Source organism: Falco punctatus (assembly GCF_963210335.1).
Source record: "Falco punctatus genome assembly, chromosome: 7".
NCBI lineage: Eukaryota > Metazoa > Chordata > Aves > Falconiformes > Falconidae > Falco > Falco punctatus.
In genome coordinates this window covers 40,325,078-40,350,857 of record NC_137587.1, presented here as the reverse complement: position 1 = coordinate 40,350,857, position 25,780 = coordinate 40,325,078, and the positions used below count along the sequence as shown (strand labels likewise).

Genomic DNA, 25,780 nt, shown 5'->3' with positions numbered 1-25,780 from the left:
AGTTTAATATTTCTGATGGGGGGAAGGAGGGCAAAGAAGTGACTTCTGAAGTGGACATTTTAATAAGAGGTTAAAGATTTCCTCTTTATAAATTTTACATGGTTGAAGTCTTGGAGGAGAGATATTGGGTGAGTTTCTAGCTTAGAACTGTGGGAATTACAGGCAGAAGAGTCCTCTGCTAAAACTCTAACAACAGGACTGTGTCCAGGGGAAATATTGTTCCACCACCTCTGCTAAAAAGCCCCAAAACATTTCCTCACACATGATTCAAGCTTGGAATATTTTAATATAGAACTTGGCAGAAAGAAGATCCATAGATGTTTCCCATAGTAGACTGCCCTTCATTCTTCTAAGCATATTTAAAATCAAAGTATCTTAAATTCCCCCAGCAATGTCATTTATTGTACACATAAATAAACAACTCAGTAGGCTACAACTCATGATGGTAAAGAATTTCTTCAGAACAGGACAAAACATCACAGTTTCCAGAGTTAAGTTTTTAAACTGTAACTGGACATGGTTTTAAATAGTGTTAGTAACCACCACCACACTGCCTGAAAACATTCACATTGTTCATATTTAATAGTGTTACACACAAATTACTTGATTAAAAAAATACCCAAACCAATGCACATACACGTACTTGAAACGGAGGAGAATCCTTGTGTAGCATTTGGGTGCTTATTTCTCAGTAGAAAAGGCCCTCTTCATCAATGGTGGGGGTGCTTTTCCAACATCAAACATCATTTCCAGCAGAGGATTATTAAGGCAGCACCAGTCAGGTATGCGGCCTGTCTGGCTGTAATATTCTTTGGACACAGATCGACTCCCAAGTATGTCCTGAAGTGCTCCAAAAATGGCTCCTGCATTATTGGAGGTGGTGAGAAGTTGCATTAATTTGATGTACTGAATTTCTTTTTCTGCTTCTTCCCACCAAGAATCCCAACAGTTTTTTTTCATTTCTGTCCCCAAAATTAAAGGAATGAAAGGATATAACCACTTTCCTTGTCAGTAGCCCAGCTAGTCCCAAATTGCTTCCATTTATGTCCCCGAAAGTAACTGAAAACAAAGAATCATGTAGTCTCTGCTGACAGCTAAACTGGCCTAGTTGACCTGCTTCTTATGACAAAGCTTCCTAGAAGTTTTTATTTTAAGCACTTCAAACAAACCACCTTGTGTTTAAGAAAACTTCCTCTCCCCAGAAAGTGCATCACACAATACGCATAAGAAGTTTACATGATTCAAGACTGCAGCAGCTGACTAGCACTGCCAGTAAAGAAAAGTATGAGAGAACTTGGTGCATAAGTCATTCTTGTTTGCTGATCTTAGAAGTGGACTCAAAAGGTTTTAAAACCAAAAGTTTATAAACATCTACCTTTCAAAGCATATAGAAATAAAATATCTACCTTTACAGTTAAGGTTAGTTTCTCATACGTACCAGCTGGGCTCAACTTAGTAACCAAAAGCTTGGAAAAGCATGAATTCTTATCAACCTGAGAACATTTCTGAGGAGTTGCTAGCAATGCAAAGCCCTGCCATTTCTCTGACTCACGAATACAGCATCCAAAATCCGTCACAGATGTGCTGTATTTGTTACTGGCACTTGCAAACAGCACAGGGAGTTAGCAGCCTCAGGTGTCTCCATAGCTCACAGCTCCTCAGTAATTAAACTTGCTTTTTCAATAGGCAGATCTTCCCACACACAGAAGGTCTCTGGTCTAACTACTTTACTTGTGTCACAACATGGTGGTACCCCTGTACTGCACTTGAGTCAACACCTTATCTTCCACACCTCTTTCAAATTGCTCATCACCTATTTAAAGCTCCTATAACCTGCAGCACCATTCTGCGCTCCAAATGTCCCTGAGCGTGCTTTACTCCACACAATTTCTTTCAGAAGGGCGTAATGATTCCAAAGAGCTCCAGTGCAGCTTGATTTCAGTTCTACTAACTTTTACAGCTATTTATTCATTACAAATCTCACTTGGAAGGTCTGTTTTTCACTTTGTACCTTTGCTTAGTAGTGTTTTCATTCTTACCTCCCAGCCAGGCCACACAGTTGGGTTTTGCAGGTGGAGTGTGAATTCTGAAGGTTTTAGTGGCAAGTGCTTCTTTGTATTTTGGTTTCTCTACCAGGTATCTAATTTCAGCCATAAGCCTGTGAAGGAATCCTGGCAACATAGCAGTGCCACCAGTAACTACCAAGTTCTCTGCCAGCTGCTTCCTGGTGTCTATTGGACACTAATGCAAAGAGGAATAATAATACAAAACCACACATTTTAACTCAAGTTGCACAAACCAGTATTCAGAGGTCTGTTAGAAATTCAGTCAGTCTTTCTGTGCACTTCCACTACCTGGCTGAAACATAACGAACATAATTTTTCCCCAGACTTCCCAAGAAAAGGCTTAGGAACTGCCCAGCTGAAGCTTTCATGGGCATATTGTGAGTGCCTGTAAAGCCCTTCAGCTGAGAGAGGCCAAGACAACAGAGGACAGAGGTTATGAGTGCCAATAATTCCAGAGTTCTGTGAGAAGATGTGTCAGAGAGAGGTGAAGCCTCAACCAAGTGCTCTCAGAGAGGGAAAACACATACGAGACGGACTCTTTTTAGCTCCATGTCGAAAAAAGGTACTATAGAAGTCTCAGTGGCAGAAAAGGTTTCTGCTGGAGCTTGCTTTAGGCATCAGATAATCCAATCAGAAGACACAAAGGCATGAGAAGACCAAGCTTTGTCAGTTCTGCGCCTCACAAACAGATCTGCCCCATCCCTCTGAAAAATATTCCAGACTGCTGTGGTCCTCTTGTCCACAGGAAGTAACTGGATGCTATTTAACACTTTTTAATTTAACATTTCTCTCTGCCAAGGAGTGATGCAAGGTAAATGCCTAGAGGTACAGAGGTGAGGGGTCAAGGCACAGATTTAAACTATTTTTTTAATAAGGATTTCTAATTGAAATGTTAGTTACATCATCCAAGCCTATGACTCTCCAACAAATTATGTCTCAGCAAACTAATTTAAATGGCAGTGATAACTCAGGAAGTCAACTTTAATTAACATATGTACACCATCACATAATGAAAATTTCCATGTATAGTGTTTTCCTAATGCATTATTTTCCTAACAAGAAATGAAGCGTTTGTATATGCCAAGAACGAATCTAATATGCTGCCTGTAATAGAGATGTCCAAATTAATTTTATTCTGTCTTAGGAAAACCAGAAGTCTGCAGGACTCAGTCTAACTGAGGAAAACACCTTGAAAAAAGAAGAAAAAGAATTCCTGTGTCATTTCAGTTTAAGCAGCGTAATTCCTACAACACCAAGTATTAGTCACTCCATCATCATTACATATGTAGAGCCCCACCCCCAAACAAGCGCAAGCTAGGTTTTTACTTTTGCTGAGGAGTGAGCACTGCTTTCTTAGAAAACTGTCCTATACATGCTGCTGTACAACAAAGAGTAAGAAAACAATCACAGAGTGGATGACACATGGTGACTTACTACCCCACAGAAATTCAAGTGGCAGAACGCTAGGAGTCATGCTGTGAAATGTTTTCAACCAACCGCAACCTGCAGTCAGAATGGTGTTACTCTAGAAAGAGTAATTTATAACAGCAGATTCTCTAAGGCTGAAGACATTCAATAAATTGTTTATAATATATAGATACCTGAACAAGTGAATCTAAGATCAAAGTGGCAACAGATGTCTCTTCATTATCCTGTTCAAACAGTATTTCAACAACAGAGTCTCTGTTGAAGACAGGAAACAAGTGTTAATGAGAAGCAACACTACACTATGAGCTAACACTCATGAACAGCAGAGCTGGAAATAACCACAGACTTCCTGCTGACAACACAACATCACCACATCTGTCATACAGTCCATGCACCAGGCAGTGCCAACAGGGAGGACACAATGAACACCCCGTTCACTTCGTTAAACCTGTCTCATCATCATGCATTAAAACTCTGTTTCTGTTTCCCCCATCCCAGCAATCTGTTTACTCTCATCTTCAACTGTGAGCTCTCTGGAGAAGCTGACACCTCTTGTCATGGGCTTGCACTGTGCCCAGCACAAACCCTTAATTTATGAGACATTAAAAGCATATGCAAGTGTTTCATTGAAATTCAATTTTATGAAAATTAATGTGCTTTTAGAGTTGAAAACACACCCTCCTAAATACTCTGCTACAGTATTTCTTACCTGATAGGGCCAACTACATGGAGAATCTTTTCTCCATCTAAAGGATAGTCCACATCTGGAGGTGGTGAAGGACGCTAGAAATAATAACATATGTGCATTATTTTAGAGGCCCAAAAGGCTACATCCACTTCAAAAGACCAGGATAAGCTTTATTTTCCACCCACCTCAGCACCACCACCAATGTTGAACTTGGCTGCTTGGATTTTCAGTCCTCGTTGGAGATCACTCACAAAACAAGTGCGGACTTCATAACAGAAAAGAAAGGGGCAGAAGACAGACTTTGCTGGATCCTTTCATTACCAATAAAGACAGTAATTTTGCTTAATTTAGAGAACACACACCTTAGGCCCTTGCTGGTCCAAGACATCATCAGATAAATACAAAGAAAAAATGGTCTCTACACTTTAACAGAGTTCAGATGCTATCTAGACCATGAAGCCGACACTGAAACTATGCTAGGACAGACAAGATTTCTTTCTCACACAAGGTACATAAGATTTTAAGACACAGGGATATTACTAATTGTGCTTTTGGCTACCACAATGTGCCAGGGTTTGTATTCTGCTGTCAAACACGCCACTGCAGGTCTTGCACCATGGCTTCAAATGAGACACTGCTCATTTTCTAAAGAAGCTGGAATCATACAGTATTTTTCCTAAGGCAATTCTTCAGCACCCTAAGAATTCCAGAGGTTGGTTGTGGTGGTTTTTTTCTTCAGGCAACACTGATAGAGCACAATTTAATTTGTATCCCAGCTGTTAGTGTTATTATATACTTATTTATTTGTATCTGGTCAAATGAGCATCTTCTTCATAAATGGATATCACAAAGAAACCATCCCTCAATACACAGACACTCACAATTTCAACCCTAGCATATTATATCTGGTTCCAAAAGACTGTGTAAAAGGACAACTGATCAGCAAATTGCTTTCAAGTCCAGGAATTAGAAATGCAACTTCCACTTGACATAGCACCAGCTTCATATTACTTACTTTGCATTTGACTGATGCATTTCTTCCTAATTTGGCCCAAGAGATACATACTCGTTGCTATTTCCTATGATTATAGATATTTTTATATATGTTGCACATGAAACATTACATAGGAATTCATCCAAGTTCTGCCCAAAGATAGACTCTATTTTTTCTGGTGTAAATGTAGTCCTTGACTCATCTTGCCTACCTGATTAACATGCCAAAATGTCTTTTATACATAGGTTTTTTTTTTTTTTTTCAAAATTGACTTTCAGGAAAATTGAGCCTTCCTAGTTAATTTATAAACAAACCTCACTTGAAATATTCTTGTGTCATCATGTTATGACTACTTAAATGCTGCATTTGCAAACAAAACAGATTTATGGTAACAGGTTTTGAACATCTGCTAACTCTAAGTTCCATGTAGAGTACACACTGTACACATTCATATGCAAACAAAATGTCGGTAGTTAAAAAATGCAACACAACGTTAACCTGACCTCCTGGTCACAGGATACATACAATAGTGTAATACTCTTTCTGCACCGGTCTACCGAATGTGTCTGAGCTACATCTGAACAACGCATAGGCTAAATGTGAAAGAGAAATTCAACATGATTTTGGTTTTGCTTTCAAAAGAGGAAGAACACTGCAAGTTCTTCCAGTAGGTAAGAAACATGGTAAACAGAGAAGATAAAATAAATTCCTAAATATGAAGTATTGCACACTTGTTATCACACTCTACTGAGCAATATAAGAACTAGTTTCATGAAGCAGAAAATTTTACCTTTTATATCCTCTACTATGTCTTCTGGAACTGAGCCTGAAATAAAAAAAGTAAAAAGCTTTTGTTCTAGGTTGTTAAGTGTAGAAAGAGAACTTAAGAATGAAACTAAGTTTGAATTACATTTAATACATTAAAATTTCACTTTGACAAGAGCTTTTAAAGATTTCTAGGGAAGAAAGACTATTAAGAACAGAAAAAGTATGTCTTCTCTCACAACAGGCTGAAAAATTACTACAGAACTTTTACCTCAGCCTTCATTCAAACCTGCTGTTATGAGAGGCTTATCATAAAAATAATATACCTGTTAAATACAGAGAAACAAATCCTGAAAGTAGATCACATAAGATGTGGTGAATACTAAAATAATTTTATTTACTGTTAATATTAATCCACTTTCCCCAGTGCAAGTTCATATATGCTACATCAAACAGACCTTACCCATCACGGATGGAAGGCTCTGTCCTTTGGCTAATCCTGTATCAACTGTGCACTGCTCCAACAACTGATATTCCAGTTCCCTAAAACATGGCACGGGAAGTTAGTAGATAGTTATTAATTCAGGCTGATTCTCTGTATTATGCTTAAGGGACGTTATTTATTCCCTTCAGTTACATTCTTCTAAATATAAACTGAAACAGGTTGATTTCTACAGCTTCTACTACATCAACAAAAGCCAAACAGCAGTAACTTTAAATCAGACGCTATCACAGTAACAGTTATGATTTAAGTCAAGTTCAGCAGGAATCTTTGTTCATTAGTCAAAGATGAGCTTTCATAAATAAATCAGTAAAGTGGAATGTGTAACTGTGAACTTACTTGTGGATAGCCTTTCCTCCCAGGGGAAGAGAACCCCAGCAGCTCAGAATTGGAATTCCTTCATATATCTACATGACGATCAGGAAATTCTCCTTTTTTGTTTAGGAGTTTTCAGTCTGCTGGAACTACATGTTTTTTCCTCTCAACAATCTCTTGCATTAGCTATTGGAAACACTTTCTAACTGCTTTTCTCTACAATTAATCTCTATTATATAAAGTCTGAAGTTATGAACCAGCCTTCCCAAGTTTTGAGGGAACACAGATTTAGCATGCCAGCTGTGAAAAGATTCCACACATCATGGTATCTTACAGTCAAAACCCAGACTGCCTGATCTGTTCCTATTACTTTTTAGCACACTTGAAGTCTATAAAAATATGTTGTCACAACAGCCCTATTGGTGAAAATTTTGTTTGCGTATTATGAAGGATACAGGCAGCACCAAGCTTTCTGCATATCCACAGTCTAGCACCATGGCAGAATTGATCCCAAGTGTCAGAAGAGACATTAGATGACTTGGAGCAAACAAAACGGAAGGTACCTACATGGAAACCAAAAGGACAATTAACAGAAGGGGGGAGTGGGGGGGGAAGACAGAAACAAATCACCCAAAGCACTGATGTTTTCTCCAAATGTCATATTAAAAGAAAACCCAGGCAACTTTACCTTGAGGTAAGCATTTTTAATTTAGTTTTTAAGGTTGCATAATAACAAACAAAGCCCAACAGGATTCTACACTCGTCTGTGGTACGTACCAGTTACTTCACTAACAACGAATCTTGGAATGGGCTCGTAAGAAAAGTGTTAATTACTGAACTCATCTTAAGTCCTACACCAGGTTTCTTACCGCCATCGTCATTGAAAAGAAATCAAAGAAACTAAAACAGCTACTTGAAATGTTGTAATAAGGACTTGAAGATGTGAACAAAGGTGCCAGAAAACCCATAAAAGCGTGCCTTTATGACAATGCACTGTTGCACACAAACTCACAGAAGAGGCTATTTTAAAACACTCTCCCAAAAGCAATGTGGAAACTCAAGTCCAAATTACACAAGAATTACTTTCTTCTCCTAGAATTCCATAAATCAAGTTTACTAGACAGAGACAGTTCCTTTAATGGAACACTTTGAAGCATGAATTAAACGAGCAGGTTCAGTAAATCTTGGATTTAAGGGCAACATCAACAATACTTAGCCCGAAGAAACAAGTTGTAATATTGAGGCTGTATTAATACGCCACTCTTATTATTTGCACCAAATGGAAATACTAGCCAGAGAGAATTAACCGCTGTCCTGGTTTCAGCTGGGATAGAGTTAATTTTCTTTTTAGTTGCTAGTGCAATGCTGTGTTTTGGATTTGGTGTGAGAACAATGTTGATAACACACTGATGTTTTTGGTTGTTGCTGAGTGGTGTTTGTACTAGGTCAAGGACTCTGTAGTTTCTCAGACCTTGCCAGAGAGAGGGCTGAAGGAGCATGGGAAGTTGGGAGGAGACACAGCCAGGTCAGCTGACCTGAACTAGCCAAAAGGCCATTCCATAGGATGGCACATCATGCTTGGCATATAAACTAGGGGGGTTGGCCAGGGCCTGCCAATCATTGCTTGGGGACTGGCTGGGCATCAGTCAGCAGGTGGCAAGCAGCTGTACTATGTGTCACAAGTTTTCTTTTCTCCTTTCCCTTTGGATTTCATTCCTCTCCCCTTCTCCCTCCTCTTCATTCTAACTGTTATTGTTATTACTATTATTATTGTCCCTTTGTTTTTATTTTATCTCAATTACTAAACTGTTCTTATCTCAACCCTCAAGTTTTACACTCTTCCAATTCTCCTCCTCACCCCCTTGGGTGAGTGGGCAATGAGCGAGCACTTAATTACCAGGTGACATTAAGCCACAACAACCTCACATCAGTATTAGCTGGCTTAACAGGTTACGAAGTCTCTCCATCAAAATACAACTTTCCAAGTCACAAGTAATTTTCAACAACCAATTCTGCATGGGAGTGCTTTATCTGAGATGTGTTTTTTTCTTGGAAGGGGATTCGGAAAAAAACAATCCAAATCACTCAAATCTTTCAGCAATTTCAAGTCATCAGAAAACTTTATCTATAGTAGGAGAGAACTATGCAGAAGTTTAAGATTAGTTGGTAAACTGTGTTGTGGAAGCACAGTGAAGAAGTACTGCACACAAAGCAGTTTCACCACTTTTTACAGAAGAACCTTAATCTTTGTTCTACCTGAATTGAAGAATTATGGAATCATCTTCCAAAATATTTTCTGTTAGAACTAAGCAAGAATTAGGCTCAGACTTTTCTTCAAAAAGACCGATTAGCAGAAAAGAGAATGAATTTCAGGTAAGCTTTTATCTAAAAGGGTACAGCCAGGGGTTAGATCACATTAGGCAAAGACACTGACTCTGGTAGAAGTCATGAGATTCGCTGACGGAGCACCAACAAATGTTTAAATATATTCTGGCTTCAGGCAGTGCTCGATGGGGATTACTTGATCTGTCTGGAACAGTGCTATGTGAGCTGTATTTTTGTATGAACCAGAGAAACCTTTCAGATTCTTCTTAATAGGTCCTGTTTCGTGGCCTCATGAAGTCAGAATGGAACAAAAATGGCCTTCAGTTCAATTTCCAAGCCCTACCCCCCCAGATGACCACCTGCTTTTTTTCATCTTTTTTATGCCTCCCTCATTCTTTTGGCATTATTTTCATTTCTTTGTCTGCATCTGGTAGGGATTGTAAATAAAATTTCTACCAGCAAGTGCTATGCTGAGCATATACAGTAGTTAGGTAAAACACACACCTCAAAATGCTTGAAAAGAACTCTTGTGAGCGTGTCTCTGAAGTGTGAAGGGCACAAGACAGATTCTATGATCACAACACGACGGTCTCTGGGATTCACCAGCAGATGTCTAAAACAGACAAGACACGTAAACCAAAACTGGTAAGATTAAGCACATATTATGACACCTACCTTGTTTTCATATTCCATTCTCCTCAAAAATCCTAAAAATATGCATTTAGGTAGCATTTCTACAGCAGATCCCCAAGTCTTTTTAATCTAATAAACCTAACACTTTTCTAAAAGAAAGTTAGGAAGCTGAGTTACAGAAAGCAAGTTACAGAGCTATCTGCCAGCAGGCTCTAGTTCTGAATACCTGTTATAACCTTCTAAATCAATATAAAGAAATGCAAAAATAGTCACGCATAATAGCTATCAATGCCTTGTCCAGTGTCATATAGTGTGCCTATAAAAGAGGAAGAATGACGATACAGATGTCCTAATTTCAGTGGAAGAAGATGAAATTGTCCTGATTTCAAATAGAAAGCAATGATCAAGGACAGGGGAAAAAAAAACCAAAACCAACTCTCACCAGAAGATCTGAGACACAGAAATTAAGTACTGGTTTCCCTGTGTCAAGTGATGATTCTTTACTGTGTGAAAATAAGGACTGGAAGTAAAGAGAAAAGACTAAGTCCAACTTCGTTATTCATTAATCGTACTAAAAATACAAGAAAAAGAGGTAATATTGGAGTAAAAATATTCCACGGGTTAAGATTCCTCCTTCCAAACCACTCTCACGTGGAAAGAGCTCTGCACCAATATAAGATGAGCTTCAGCCCTACCAAAATCAGTGTAACTTCTTAGGTAATGACTCTTCTCTACCAAGTAGTTTATAAATGCCATAGTTAAAAGGCAACTTATAAAATACTTTCTATTTCTAGAGAGCAACTGATGCTGCAGAACATTAACTCTTTGCAATATAACCTGAATCTCAGCACCACTGAATTTCTCCTGCAAGAACACAGCCAGGCAGCCACCTGCAAAATCTCGTTTCTGTTTTCTTAATTCAACTAGACAGCAGCCTTCAGTCACGCTTCTAACACCTCCCAATTTACTCAGAAAAGAGCTGCAGAAGGCTTGCATAACTAACGGTCAAGTATCTGTTACCTGAAATACAGCATATGGATAAATTCCTTTAGATACGAATATAGCTCTTCCGTATTAATATTATACTGAACAACTTTGATAGGCTGTAAAGTAAAAATATCCACAGTTAGCTTAAATACTAGGCAGTGATTATACATAAATATATAAATGATATATAAATACATATATATGATAATATATATGAACGCATATAATCTGATACAGATACAGAAGTACTCACACTTGCCTGATTTGCTCTATGTCCTTAAAAATGCATCTCATAAACTCACGCTATAACTAAACTCCAGAATTTATTCATGCTAATTTTTCGTACTGGTATCTTATCTCAACATTAGTATTTCAAAGCCGCCATCCTCTACTAATGAAAAAAAAACCAAACACATTTCTTGAGAAATTTCTTTGCCTAGCTATGACCCAAACATAAGCTGCATGGGTGATGAGTATGTATTAACACCAGCACTGGTATCATGCTTACTTGCATCTAGTTATGATTTTTTAATAGCAGCAGTTACAAGATGATGAAAAATAGCCTATGATGGACAGAAAACATATCTGCAAATTCCTTCTATACCATAACATATATCAAACATTATAAAGGTAACACTGTTCAGGTAAAATAGTTTACCTTTGCAACATCAGGTTTCTTTATTTCACTAGGAATAATGCATCTTGGTCCTGTTTCTCCTGCAAAACCACACCTAAAAGAAAATATTGAAAACTTTATGATTTGGAGTCACTCTTTAATACACTGGGTCTAGCAATCAAAAGGCAATTAATTAGGGATATCTCTGTGACTGCAAAGAGGTGTCTTGTGTATTGCTTTTCTATCTAGCTATTTTGAATGAGAAAGATTTTATATCTTTTTACTGACTCCCTCTCAGCTACATTAAACAAGTTTTCTTCACTTCTCTAAGGACTGCAATGCTCAGTTCTGATGCGCCTCCAAATTTCCACTGAGTAGTTTTCTGTTTATAACCATACACCTGCAACCTTCGTCATTGCCTACTAAATTTCCAAAGAACCATCTTCCTGTATCCCCCGTACAGTCCCACAGTTTTCACTGAAACTCTTAGTAAGGCAAGATTAAGTTATCATGACATCTTTAAACCCTCATCTTCTATGACTCTTATTTCGAAGAAACAAAAGACAAAGACGTGATGATCACAATCATGCAGGTCCTATGGCCTATTTTGCTGCTGATCAGCAACATTTCACTGACACTTTTTTCCTACTTCCAGCACTGAAATGCATTACCTTCACAAGCATCCTGGGCAATACAAGGCATTACTGCCTCGAGACGACTGGTTAATCCTCCAGGCCTCGACAAAACACGAGAGCTCTGCATCCAGCTTAGATGCAACATAATAAAAATAGCTGCAACCTCAAAACAAACTTTTCAGAAACCCATCTGGTTTTCATAAAGCAGTTGCACCTTAAATGGCACAAGAACCGTGGACTGGAGAAGGCAAAACCAAAAGAAATTCAAGATTTGGTTTTAAGAAACTCAGTGCTTGACATTTGTTTCACCAGTGCCACCCCTATTAAGTACAAACCTCAGAAGAAAACTGCAGCAGAAAACACTAGTAGAAACCTACAAAGCTGCTGGACTTTGAGTATGTTTAATGTAAAAGGTCAATACTTTATTTTCATATTTGGCAACTATCAATGTGTTTCTTCAGGTCATTTCAGAAAAATAATCTGAAAATAGACACAAATCAGAATTTAAATTTTTAACTTAGTCTCCCAAAGACTTGTATGGTCCCAGTGTGTATAACTGTTGTCCCTGCCTGTCATACTGACAACTTTTGAACTTTTGGTTAATTTCAGACTTATTTGGAAAAGAACAGATTTCTGTCATAATTAAGTTGCTATCTCTTCTACAAGAATGAAGCCTGGAAACAGACCCTAAAAACAGACTATTCAGGGGAAATGCCTTTCCATGAGAGCATATTAATACGCAAATAATGCCCATGGGATAAAACTTCACAAGTGCCCCAGATCTGAGAAAAGCCTGTGATCGACAATACAACATGAATCCACAAAAAGCCGCTTCTGGAATTGCTCATGTCCATCCATGAAGGCTTTATTAAATCCTCTCCATAACCACACCATAGTGATTTCCAGGTAACAAAGCCTGACTGCTGGTCTGCAATTACACAATCACTTGAAAGAAAGCAAGTACAACTTAATACAAAACAAAGTTTGACCAAGAAACCCTGTTCCTGCAACTCCTGCCTCTTTAGACAAGCAGAGAAATCCTCAGGGTTTCAAGGAGGTAAACACATCAACAACGCCACAGGCAGGGGCCTAGGATAGTAATATAGTACTATATTACTATATAGCAATATAGTATACATGTATATACATATGGCATACACCTGAATGTATGCTTTTGTTACAAGACAATCTTTTTTTCTGTATGCAGGTCACCTCTCCACACAGGCCACTGAAACCCTGGGAGCATTTCCACAGTATTTTAATTCCAGGCACTGGGCCGACTGCTTAAACTGCTTAAAAAAGCCCTTTTTCACGAGGGCTGCATGGACCTTGGACACGAGTAGGGAGGTACCTGGAGGTTTCTAACATAACGGGGTATTTTAGCATTGGGCGGGCAGAGGCACGGCTACGTTTTTAGCCCACAACATAAATAACTAAAGACCGAGCACTTCTGCTTGCACCTCAAGTTTTACCCTTTCTTTATCTAAAACACGAGAGTACGAAAATAGGCATACTGTCGGCTTTGTACCACGCAGATCACCACAGAAAAGGGGCGAGGGGAAAAAAAGCCGCACAGTTATCCATCGCGACGGCAGGCCCGCCCCGCAGCCGCGACACTGGCTGCACGGCGAAGCCTGTCGCAACACAAGGGGGGGGGGCGCAAGGCGGGAGGCGCAGCGCCACTCACTTGGTGAAGGCCTCGCCCAGGTCTATCACGACGGCGGTCTTCTCACCGCCGCTGCCTAGGCCCTCGTAGAGCGGCATCACGGTCTCACTTCCCCTCAAACGGCGGCGCGGCGGGGCCTTCCTCCTCCCCGGCGCGGCGGGGCCTTCCTCCTCCCCGGCGCGGCGGGCTGTCCGCGGCGCCTGCTCGGACCCGCGCCGCCGCCCGCCCTGCAGCGCTGCGGGAGGGCCAGGCGCGCAGCGGTCTCCCCTCCGCTCCGGCGGCGGGCGGGGAGGGGCCGTTTTCCCGCCGGACGAGGTCCCTGAGGCACAGCCCGGGTGGCGCCGTTGCTGGCTTGAAGGCGGGCCGGGGGGAGCGGGCTGCCTCGCTGCGGTGAGGAGATCAGCGCTTGGGCTTGCCCTGCCCGAGGGAAATGGCTGTGGTGCTCGGAGCTGGTGGAGGGTAAAGGCACGCTGGGGCGGCCGTGCTGTAGGGGTGCGTTAATTTACACCGCACAGCTCATTTCAGAGGGGCCAAGCATCGCCTGTCTGTGCCTTCCAGCCATACATCGAACCATTTCTTGTATCCTAAAGCCCTCGCAAAAACTTAAAGCTACCACGAGCCCTGCAGCGCGTGCTCTGGCTGCCGTCAGATTTAATGCAAGAGCCATTTACTACAAGGCCAAATGTATAGGTACCCTCAGGGTGTAGTGTCCTTCCTCTCAAACAGAAGTGAATGTTGTCTCAGGGGAGCAAAAAAGCCCCATCTCTTTACTGGTCCGAGAGAGCAGTGGTTCAAGAGTGAACACAAATACAGTGAGGATAGAAATGATAACCACCATGGTAACCCATGCTTTCAAGACTGGCTCACCTGTGTCTCATGATCAGAGAGAGAGGTAGATCAGCTGTGGTGGTAGCCAACTGGTGGGGCACAAGTGCTAAAAATCTAATTCAAATTGGCTCGATTTCACCCATTTTCATGAAAGTATCATTGTGCTGGTTCAGCTGCAGTTTGCCTTCACCTGTGTTTTTTAAAGAAGGGAATATCGCTGTCTGGGCTTTCAAGATCACAGAGCCCCACAACAAGCCACATTTCACAAAGTTTGCGAGAACACTATTATTTCAAATCCTGACAAAATTACAGGCTCTCAAAACCAAGATCTTACTCAGTCCTGGAGCAAAGAAAAAACTCTGTAGAAAAGCATGCATGTGCCCACATACTAAAATAGAAGACTTTGAGTCAATGCTGAGGTTTTAATTCCATCAGGCTTAGAAAATGTTAAGTTTTTCTGAATAATCTTCATCTCTGTATTATAAGTGAATGTGAGCTCTGCTGCAGGTAAGGTCAGTCACCACTTGTTGACAAGTTACTCAAACTGAAATGCACATCCTTGCTTAGATGGTACTGACATTTCTGGTTTGAAGTAGCTGTGTCATGAAAGCAGCTTAGCATGAGTTTGTGGGAATGGGCTCTAGAAGCACCTCAGGGTGTGGACGGAGAGACAGTTATCCAAAGCCAGACTGAAGAGAGGAAAAGCACATGCCAAAAGGCAGCACATGAAAGTCTCCCAAGAATTAATAATCCCCACAGGCTAGTAGTCCTGCTGAATCTGCCAGTGATAAACTCAGGAGTCCAAGAGTTTGGTGCATTTGTGCAAGGCTCTCAGCGTCAGCAATGGGTTGTCTGACTCCAACTGCATCCACAAAGGCAGTGGCTGTGCTATGCTGACAGAGACAAAATGATTACCTATACACCCAAAAAACCAAGGCACCCTTTGAGGGGACTTGGTGAACACCCACCTAGAAGCATTGGCACGTCAGTACGAGCCTCTATTTCTGGGTAAATAGCTGGGGTTGGCCTTCCGACTGTCTCTCCAGCTGGAACACAGAGAGAACATCTGTATGTGACTGAAGTGTGCGATCAGTTATCTACTATTAATAATAACAGATGGACCCTATTAATAGTAAGAGCTTAATAAATAAAAGGTGTTCTAATTAATATTGTTTGTGATACGTGTCTCCCTGTGACTTGATCCCCTAGTGGGGAAAAGTGATTTTAGAACAGATGTTGGCTAGTGTAATGACGATCTGGGATCACTTGAGAGAGATTTCTAATGTAGCGCTTATCCAACTCCTAACAACCAGCTACTTTCCCCTACCAGTCATCTTCTTCTTCTTTCCTCACAATAACCACACCTGTGAAATCAGCTCTCTTCAGGCATTGTCAGTGCCTGCCCAGGTGTGCCACTGTGGGCCTGATCACGTCCCAAAAGATCTGTCACAGAGTGCATGAGACTCATTTCTTCTTCAGGGAAGCAAAATGAATATTAAAAAAGCGATTAACTGGTGAGTTGGGTCTAGACGTTGCTTATTGCTAGACAGGCAAGCCAAAGAGACTGAGTGCAGGAGGGCAAGAGCACTAATGAAGCAAGAGGATTTCAAAGTAGTCTGTCGTGACACTGATGTGCTCTGTTGCCACTGAACCCAAACCACCTGAGCTGTGAGCCACTGTAGTAGTTCATAGATGCTGTGTTTTTCAGGTACTCTGCAGCAGTGCTGTTTGTCCCACATCCATATGTTCTATTTAGGATCTGTGAAGGTGGAGGAGTGTGCGAGAGTTGGATGATGAGTGAGAGTGATGTCAGACACCAGAAGCTGTCGCTGCCACCATCTGCTCTGTCACCTGAGCAAACCTCTGCACTAGCCCACTGTTGCACTAGCAGCTCTGCATAACTGCTTTCTCCTTGGCTCCTGTCACAGCCTTGTCACCTCCCCCACTTCTGGTTTCTCTAAAGTCACCTGGGTCACAACCTGGGGTCAAGAGTGCAGAGCTAGGATGAGAAGGTCCATGTATGTGCGGAGCAGGAGTGCAGGCTAGAGGAGCTGAAGCAAATGGGCATCCTGGAAGGGCTCCGTATATCTGGAGGACACATGAGGAATCCAGGCAGTGCAGAGGGAATGCAAGAAAGGTGTGAAGGGGAAATCTGCAGTGATAAAGTCAGGGGAGACTCTTTGCAAAGCCCTTGCATCCCTCAAAAACCCTTATATCTCTCCTTCAGGTACTATCCCACAACTCAATATAAGTCCATGCACTCTCCGTACGACCCATCACCAGCTTCCCATCCTGTCAGCTACCTCTCCTTGGAGAGAAAAACTGAGGATCAGGAACAAGGCTGTAGTGGTGATGTGAGATGCAGAAGTAGTGATGGGACCAGCACACAACCAGTGAATTCTGGAGGAGGAGGAATCATTGCCAAGGCAGCAGTGGAGGGTGCCAACAAATGAACAAATAAACAAACAAAAGCCTGTAGCAATTAAATATTCTAATAGAGTTCAAATTGCCTTGCAATTTTGTGAGGTTTTATGTTTTTAATGTTTTTGTAATTTTTTATGGTTAGTATTTTATGCCCTTCCAGAATAGGGAAATGCAGCTGAACTTTAAAACGTATGCAAACAACAATGCCCAAAAATATGTTTAAATGTCATTCTCACAATAGAACCTTAACTCTGCCATGGTTGAGCCATACCCCAGTGTACCAAGGATATGTGCTCAGTTAGAATTAACACCTGACAGAGCTGGGACTTATATTCAAGGAAGTGTTCTCTATTTGGGCTTTCTGTCAGGGCAAGAACCCCAGAGTTCCCAAGTTTTCCTGGAGAGATAGCAACTGGACACAAAAGGAACATTTTTCACAATGAGAACAATCAGCCATTGGAATGGTCTCCCTAGGGAAGTGGTGGATAGCCCAACACTGGACACTTTTAAGACTTAGCTGGACAAGGTGCTGGGCCATCTTGTCTAGTTTGTGCTTTTGCCAAGAAAAGTTGGACCAGATGATCCTTGAGGTCCTTTCCAATCTGGCATTCCATGATTCTATGATGAGTTGACTAACTGGAGTGCTGTCTGCCATCACTGTTCAAGGACAGCAGGAGGAAAGTTGAGCAGTTTCTGTGCCTGGTAAGAGTATGCTCTTGCTGGCATGTGAATTTTCATGCTTTAAGATTCTGTAAAATGCTCCCAAATCTCTCTGTGATAGGGGTCTTATAAAGACTAATATAAGATACTAAATTTTGTTGCTCTTGAAATACTTAAGGTCTAAAAATTGGAGTAAAGGTTTAGATATTATATGATTAAAGTACAATGTTTTCATCACCTGTTTTCATCCCAAATCTTACCTGTTTGTGATATCTTATCATGCCATAATTACATGTTTTCAGAACTGTGCTTATGTTTTAAATTAAATGTCTTATGTAAAAATAATTACTTAGATATGTTTTACAAAAATACTTGAAATACACAGCCCATCGCTTCCTCCTAATTATCACTGGGTTAGGAAAGATCATAGTTTACTGCTAATCACATCACCATCTTTATAGTCCATTGGAAATGTTTTCCTAAATGACATTAATCAATCAATCACAGTTAACATGAGTTCTGAAATGCAAGCTGCAGCTTAGAAGTGGCTTAATTTAATGGATGATCTTTCCAGAGCCTAGAATTTATTGATAATAGAAGCCAGAGACTTAGAAGTGTGCCAGCGTTTCATAACAAAATCCATCCATGCTGTGCTGGTTTAATCAAGGAAGCTGCTTGCATAATGGGAAAAGTGCTCACACTCTCCCAGATATGCAACTGTTGAAGAAACAGATGGTAATGTTAACCCGTAAGAATCAGACTATAAATACATTCAAGATAACAATATAAATGAAGATAATTATTCACAGTCTAAGGAGATGGTAGGACAATTAAGCCAGCTAGTAAGCAGAAGGTTGAGGGGAGTAAGAAGCAGGATCTCCCTAATACAATAAAAAATTGTTCCCTGAATGCAGCCGGTTCCTTCAACTCTTGGGAGCGGTGGTGTCCTCTGACAAGCAAGGAAGAGGTCACATAAGTATATAGAAATACAAGAAATAACAGTAGCCTGTTGAAATCAGTGAAGACTGTGATTTATATCGAATTTGTCGGACAGTTCCTTTCAGCTAATGCAGTCCTTTTCTTTTTTTCAAGACCCTGTTGGTATTGAAGCCACTGGCAGCAAAAAATCTTTTCAAATCTCACGCAGACATGTTATTGTAACAGAGCAGCACTGTGCACTCATCTGCAAGGAGCGGTGGTGAAAGCAATGCTGGTGCCTCGAGGTGGCAGCTACAGAACTATCCTGGAGGGTTAAAAGGGAACATTTTTCATAAAGAAAATGACTTTTCTGTATGAGTCCTGAAATATGGCAGCTCTCAGTTGAATTAAACCCCACAGTGCACTTGCAAACATTGGAAACATAAAAGAATGTGTCCTGCAGCATAAACACTGCAGGCCCGAATGGGTACAGCAACAAGGCATCATGCCCAGCTAATATTCTGTTCCCTTTAATGCTGAAATGCCTGTCTGGACCCCTGCAGAGACTTAGATTTCAGCTGAACCCTATGCATATTTCAACAGCAAAGCACTATTTTTTCTTGGTCATAAAATAAACAGTCTTTTGTGTCCTTACTTTGGATGGCTTAGTCTGTATACTCACTTTTAAGCCTCCTTAATCCCTATATACATGCTAACTGAGGCACGTACCCATTTTTTCTCACAAAATCAGGTACTTGCATACTTAGGGCCGGCTTTAGACATAATAAAAGAGCAATTGCTCGGAGATATGTTGTAGCTTCTGGAGCTCACAGTATCTCCTCATCTTTTTCCAGCATATGGATTCAAGGGGATCCACTTACTGGCTCTCCAAAAGGAGAAAGAGGAAGAAAGCCCATAGTTTTTCTACTGCATGAGGTTCTGTTAATAGCTGGACCTGGTGTCTGCTGTACAATTTCAGCTTAATTGATTTGAATATTTCCGACACAAAAATGTGCATTTGCTCATAACCATCCAAAAAGTGGTCTGTACTGTCCTAAAATCCCCCCAAAGGGGAATAATGACACACTGGTGGTGTCTGGATAGAGACCATTGCTGTTTCACACTAAAACACAGTCTGCCTCCCACCCAGACATCCTGATACCATGTGTTAGCCATGGTGAAGACCCCATTCAGCCCTGTGGTGGGGGGATTCAGACCCTTGGTGCTAGTTTTAGTAAAGGGCTATACTGTGAGTGATAGAGTGGCGGTGCTTAAACTGCACTTCTTTAAAACCTGGATTCAGGGATTTCATTTAACCTCAAGTTTTGAGAAGCAAATGAAAGCTGAAGTTTTTGAAGTCCCTCTGGGTATTATCTGAACAACTATATTTAAGATGATGGAGAAGCTGAGGGTTTAATGTCAGAACAATGCTTAGGGTTAGCTCGTTTTGGGGTGGTGTGTCAAGTGCTTTTTTTATTGTCAGCCTAATTTTGTAGTGGAGTATGTAGGACGGGGGGAAAAATACCCAGGCGCTACAGGGAATTGACAGATGGTTCACGTTTTAGCTGAGACTTCAATATGTATGGGGATGGCTTCCTCAGCACTTTATTTCTGGGAAAATTGTAATATGTGGTGTACTTTGATGTTAACTGCATTGATTTTGTTAAAGGATATGAAGAAGAGTGAAGGCTGTAGCGTGATTCAGTTATGGAGGTGAACATTGGTCCTCCTGGGCTGTATTCCCAGAACAACTGCAACTGATTCCCATGACCTTGGAGCAGTCAGCAAAGCCTGGTTCTACTCTGAAAAGTGACTGTGTAAAAATGGCACTTTCCTACTCAGCAGATCTGGTTGCTGTGCACTTTCCAAGTCATATTTGCTGACTTTAGTGACAAAAATAAGTTTTTACAGCTTCCCTGCTCTGTGAGCCCTGCAGAATCATGAGAGCTGGGGAAGCAGAAGCTGGATCCTGTGCCTCCTTTTAGGACTAATTACTATAAATCACAGCCAGCAGCGGGGCTGGGCTGGCATCACTTGGCCTTGCAGAGCTTTTCTGTTAATGCCACCTTTTTCTGTTAGGTGAGGAATATGGAAGAAAGGAATCCAAGTTGATTCCAGGTTGAGTTTTAATTGCAAATGTTATTTATCAGGTTTGCAGTTGGAGGAAAAAGAAACCTGTTCATCTGTAACATGATTACATTTGAAATAATTCATTGGCTATAAACTTACTGATACCTTTTTCAGAGTGGACTTGTTTTAAACATAGTTCTCTCTCTGTAACAGGGGATGCTGTTCTCACTTTCCCTGAATTAGACTCATTGCTACACCATTCCAATATTTGCTGTTTAATGGGAAAAGCAGGATCCCTTAAAACAGATGGTACCAGCCGATGTAAAGGTGAATTGTGTGATGGAGATGTGCACTGTTTTATGTGCTGGATGTCCCCAATATTCAATTTGGGAAAGTTATTCAGCAGCGAAATTAATGGTAACTATTTTAAAATTACCTTTACCTTCTGTGGCATGTCCTGACATACTTAGGATAGCTGATATCATTGCAGATGCCAGGAGCAGCATCATAAGATACAGTATACTTATGTCAGAACATTGATTTTTTTAGTTAATTTTATGCATACAAAATGTGTCTTCGTGTAAATTTTTAACTGACCCAGCCTCTTAATTAGGACATGTTATTTGTACTTTTTGGTTTGTGCCATGAGTCTGCAATGGGCATATCACCTTTTAAAGAAATCCACTGTATTGTATTATTACTTTATACAACAGTTTGCTGTTATAATAATACACAGATTTTATAAGGGACTCTTACAAAAATTAGGTATTGTTATTTCCATTTCACAGAATGGGAAATGAAGGCAGAAAGTGGTGAAGTTTGGTTTTGAAAGTCACCTAACAAGTTAGAGCTGGGAATGGGACATGAGTCCCATGTTCTTTATCAGCTACGCTACCCGCATGGAAGAATAAACAGTTTATATCTGAATTTAATTTCTGAATTTCACCTGAGGGGTGAGAAGACATTGAAGAACAAGACCAATAGAGGACTGCACTAAAATGTCTCAAATCAGAATGTTGGTAAGAAGGGAAAGGAATGGATGTTTCTCAACTTGCTGTGGAAGTGGGGCCAATTTTGCTTGTTAGTGCAAAGTATATGCTCTGTGACATACTGAACCAAGTTAAAAATCAGTATTTCCAACTGATAAGTCATAGAAATGAATAACAAAACAGTGCACTCTGGTGATTGCTGATTTCTGCCTCTTTCATCATGCCTCCTTCCTTTCAGTCTGCAGATTTTTTTTGTTGATAATGCAGGAACCCGTGATTTTGGCAGGTTATGCAGGGTAGAGAAACTTGCAGTGTATGGGGAATTTGCAACCTCAGACAGGGAAAAAACCATAGATAACTATTTCGGTTATGGTGATGATCGGTGAAATGTTTGACCTTGAGAGTATACAGTGCCAATCCGGGTTCAGAGTCAGTCAATGACAAGGGGGAAGTGAAAACCTCTCCAATCTATTAGTGCTCTGCATGCCTTAGAGAACAGTAGAGCAGCAGTTACACATGCTTTGCATTTTAAATAACTTTCCTGTTAATTTTAAAGGTTACATAGAAACAGAGTTGAAAACAATATCCCTCATTCCAAATCCCAGGTCAACCGTTAGGCGTGAATTTTGTAGCTACTACACCAAGCCTCTGGGTCAAGCCTGGTGGACTTATTACTGATGGCTCTGATTTCTGGCAGGGGAGGGTCTTTTTTCCTGCCCCTCTCCCCACACACGGATGACTGAGCAGCTTGGGAATCAATGCCTGATCTGCCACAATGTGCAGCACTGCACTGGAAAATAAGCCCGCAGGTAGAAGAATGGCTGCAGAAGCATGGCCTTAGAATCTCTGAAGATCTGCACAATCCAGGCCTGGTATTAGAATAGGCCTGTAATCAGAATTGTACTGAAGTTGCTGTGCTGAAGTTAACAAGAAAGGTAGCCTTGAGCTATTCTTGAATCCTGAGACCAAGTAATTATGTTGTGCCAACCGGCGTGGCTGTAACAAGATACAGCTGCTGGGAAAGCAGGTGCAGGGCCAAGAAAGATAGGGAGCGGTATGGGAAAATAGGGAGTAACAAACTACAAGGCTGAAGCACAGCAACACAATTAGCTACATGGATAGAATGCTTATTTTAGTCATGATAATTAGGGGTGTGAGAACCGCGCATGTTTAGAGACTACTAACCAATTATATTTCTGCTTTACGAATATGCATGTGTATCGGTTCTATATAAGTAGTGTTAGAAACTAATACAGTTGAGCAAGATGCATAATTCATATTGAGCGTCGTCTTGACTCTGGCGAACCCTTCTTCCAACACCAGCATTGATTTCAGTTTGCTGTAAAATCTGGCTACACCATTAATTTCAGAGGTGGCACCTACTCCATGGCTGAGCCATCCCCTCCTCTCAGTTAGAGCCCTCCACTGGAATGAAATGGGTGGAACAGAAGATGAACTTGCAGAGAGTTTTGGGTCCCTAATGTGGGAGCTAATGGTCTATTAAAATGGCCACAAAAATACAGCTCTTATCTCTTCCCCGCCCCTGCCATCTCCCTTAAAGGAGAGAGTAAACATCCTTTCTTTTCACATATTTGTTGGTTTGTTGTTTGTTTGTTTGTTTTTGAAAGATGCTGCAGCACTAGGAATATAGATTCATGAATAATTTCTCAGATTTCACAGTTCATAGATACAAAGCCAGAAGGGACTATTCCTGTTGTTTTGTCTGACAATTTGCTCCAACAAGCCTAACTGAAGTTCTTTCTGATGTCTTTTCCCAATGACTCTCTTTATTGCCAATACAGGCGCTTTTACATTTTATTTTCAACTTATGCAGAGGTTAGCAATATTACCCTGAAAGAAATTGCCCTGACCTACAACAAATCTGTCTTTTTTAATATTGGGTGCAGAATGCTACTAAAAATTAATTGGGTTGGTTCCAGTTTGGTTGAAATCCAGTGAGAAACACTCAATTCTCTAAAATCTGACCAGTAGAACATTGGGCTGAGTATATCAAAAAGAACAAACCAGTAATATAAATGTTATTTCCAGTAGCACAGCAAAGAGAAAATAATTACGAACCATTTCGTGCAAGGAATATTTCTGTTTTATTCAATCAGTTATGTTATGTAAAGAGCTGGGTGTTTTGACACATACTAGCAGGTTAAATCTCACGTTGTCTGAGGATTTAAAAAAAAAAACCCAAAACTTTATTTTAAAGATTGTTATTATAACTGGAAGTACAGAGGGATTCACTGATGTGATTTCACTTAATGTAGTAGAGCACATTCATAGCAAAGTCAAGATTTTGACTCTCCTGTCTCCTATATAATCCCTCCGTTCCCCCCTAGCAATTCCTCCCTAAATCTCTCAGCCCCAGCCATGCCTTCCTTTGAAAGAACATTATTTTTTGTCTCTTTTCACCATGAGCGCTTTGCATCTGCTGCAGCACCGCTCTGAGTAAGTCATTGCCTGAGACAGCATACAAAATGTGTGCAGCTGAGACACCGTGGTGACACCAGGCTGAACGGGGATGGGTGCACCAAGCTGGGCTTGGGTGGTAAGGTATGGGCTTCTGAGGGGCTCTGACAAAGTGAGTTGATGTGTATGCTGGGACCTGATAGCGTACAGGTTTTCCGTTCCTGTTGTTAGGCTAGCTATGGGGTTCTTGGGGGGAAGGTAGGAGAAGAAAACCAAGAGTGAAATTGTTTATCTTGCTTTCTTCTGGACTGAATCAGTCTTTAAAGAAAACAAACAAACAATCAAACAAAAGAAACTGAAATAAGCTCTCCCAATAAGTGTGTAGGATACTATTTAAGAAGCTCTCCTTTGCAGTCAGAGTACCGGGGAAGGTGATGTCTACAGCCACAAATACCGGAGGAGAATCTGTAACCGATGGAAAGCTAAGGGAGCTGTAGGCCTTGCTCCTACATCTTACAAGCGGAGAGGCGCCGGCTGGGTGGCAGGCTCCGGTCCCGGCTTGTGAGGAAGAGCTGGGTGCGAGGCCGCGGCTCTGACGGGTGCTGGAACTTCCTTTGGGAGAAGGACTAAATGAGACACGGGCCCGCGGGCGGCCCCCCCTCCATCCCCCGCCGGTACGGCGCTGCCGAGCCCCAAGCCCGCCACGGGCAGGCGGGAGCCGGCGCCCGGGCGGAGCGGAGCGGGCCGGGCCGCCCCCGACACCGCCCCGACACCGCCCCGACACCGCCCCGCGGGGCCGGCCCGCCCCGCCCGTGCGGCCGCGGGGCGCTGGGGGCGAGCGCGGCGCGCCGCCGAGGTGCCGGGCGGAGGCGGCGGGAGGCAGGTGAGGCCGGGGGTGCGCCCCTTTGCTGCAGCCCGGGGAGGGGGGAGGCACGAGCAGCACCCCACCCCCAAGCCGAATGTGCCCCGTCTTTCTGCAGTTTGGGTTTTTTTTTTTTTGGCCGTGATTCTTGGCTGCCCGCGGGGCAGCGCATCCTCGGCGCGGCTCTTTGTTCCCGGCCAGCGGGCTGCTGCTCCCTGCAGCCCCGGGGGATGGGGATCCCGGTGTGTGTGCCCTCTTGGAAAATCCTGGTGTGGGTGTGTTTATTTCCCCGTGGTGATGGAGAGAGGGTGACCGCTGCTGTCCCTCTGTCCTACTGCGGGCCTGGGCTGGAGAAATCCCTGGGTGGTTGTTTGCACACGATGGGTTGTCGTGGTGGGTGGCTGCAGGGAAAAGATGCACTTGTGGGTCTCTAAGCTCACCTGTAAATATGACTAAGGACAGGGGGATGGATCTGTGCCCTGCAAGCAGGTGTGCTGGGTGTAATCAAAGCTTGAACCACCCCTAATCCCATTCTCTGGCCAACAAACAGGTTCTACCCAAGCTAAAAGGGCTGGGCAAGGTGTATTTAATCTGATTTTAAACCTTCATCTGTGGAGACTCATGATCCTCCAGGAGCTCCACTGTGTGGTATTGGTGTCTGTGTTAGGTGAGGCACTGAAATTTCTGTTTCTTGCTGATTGGAATCTGAAGGCTCCGTCTCTGCTCCCAGTCAGTCTGGAGAGCAGCATTTCCATCCTCTGGTGTTTGAAAACTGCTGCACGCTTTTGCCTCATTCTTAAATCCCCCCTCCTCCCAGTCTTTTTAATACCTTGGGGATTTGGTAGAATTCTGACTTCTGTGGTGCTGGGGACCTGGCACGGGTCAGAAGCCACGAAGAACTATGTGGCTTTTACTTGCAAATCTGAGTAGGGATTTCCATAGGTGGTCTGTGCTGTTCTGAACAAAGCAAGTGATCGCTTAGTTGGGGAAA

General features: G+C 41.9%; 2 protein-coding genes across 6 annotated transcripts in view; one reads left to right on the top strand and one right to left on the bottom strand.

Annotated features, from left to right (window-relative positions):
- Positions 1-266: 266 nt before the first annotated feature.
- ACTR10 (actin related protein 10) lies at positions 267-13,932 on the bottom strand. 2 transcript variants are annotated; one of them, XM_080394506.1, is made up of 13 exons: positions 13,642-13,932; positions 11,362-11,434; positions 10,737-10,819; positions 9,588-9,696; positions 7,214-7,321; positions 6,783-6,850; positions 6,405-6,484; positions 5,967-6,002; positions 4,368-4,447; positions 4,204-4,277; positions 3,668-3,749; positions 2,040-2,241; positions 267-863 (listed from the first exon to the last, which is right to left on the bottom strand). In XM_080394506.1, exons 1-13 carry the CDS (start codon positions 13,716-13,718, stop codon positions 682-684), a joined length of 1,254 nt encoding a protein of 417 aa, XP_080250632.1. In that variant the 5' UTR covers positions 13,719-13,932; the 3' UTR covers positions 267-681. The 2 variants fall into 2 exon arrangements, with proteins under 2 accessions (XP_080250632.1, XP_080250633.1); XM_080394507.1 differs by lacking the exons at positions 10,737-10,819; positions 13,642-13,932.
- Positions 13,933-24,567: 10,635 nt separating this feature from the next.
- Positions 24,568-25,780, top strand: part of ARMH4 (armadillo like helical domain containing 4) — a 102,335-nt gene continuing 101,122 nt past the window's right edge. For 2 of the 4 annotated variants that reach the window (XM_080394495.1, XM_080394494.1), the window contains exon 1: positions 24,568-24,810. The gene's annotated coding sequence lies outside the window, so the exon portion shown is untranslated. The remainder of the gene's footprint in view (positions 24,811-25,780) is intronic. The other 2 variants (XM_080394492.1, XM_080394493.1) reach the window with 1 other exon arrangement.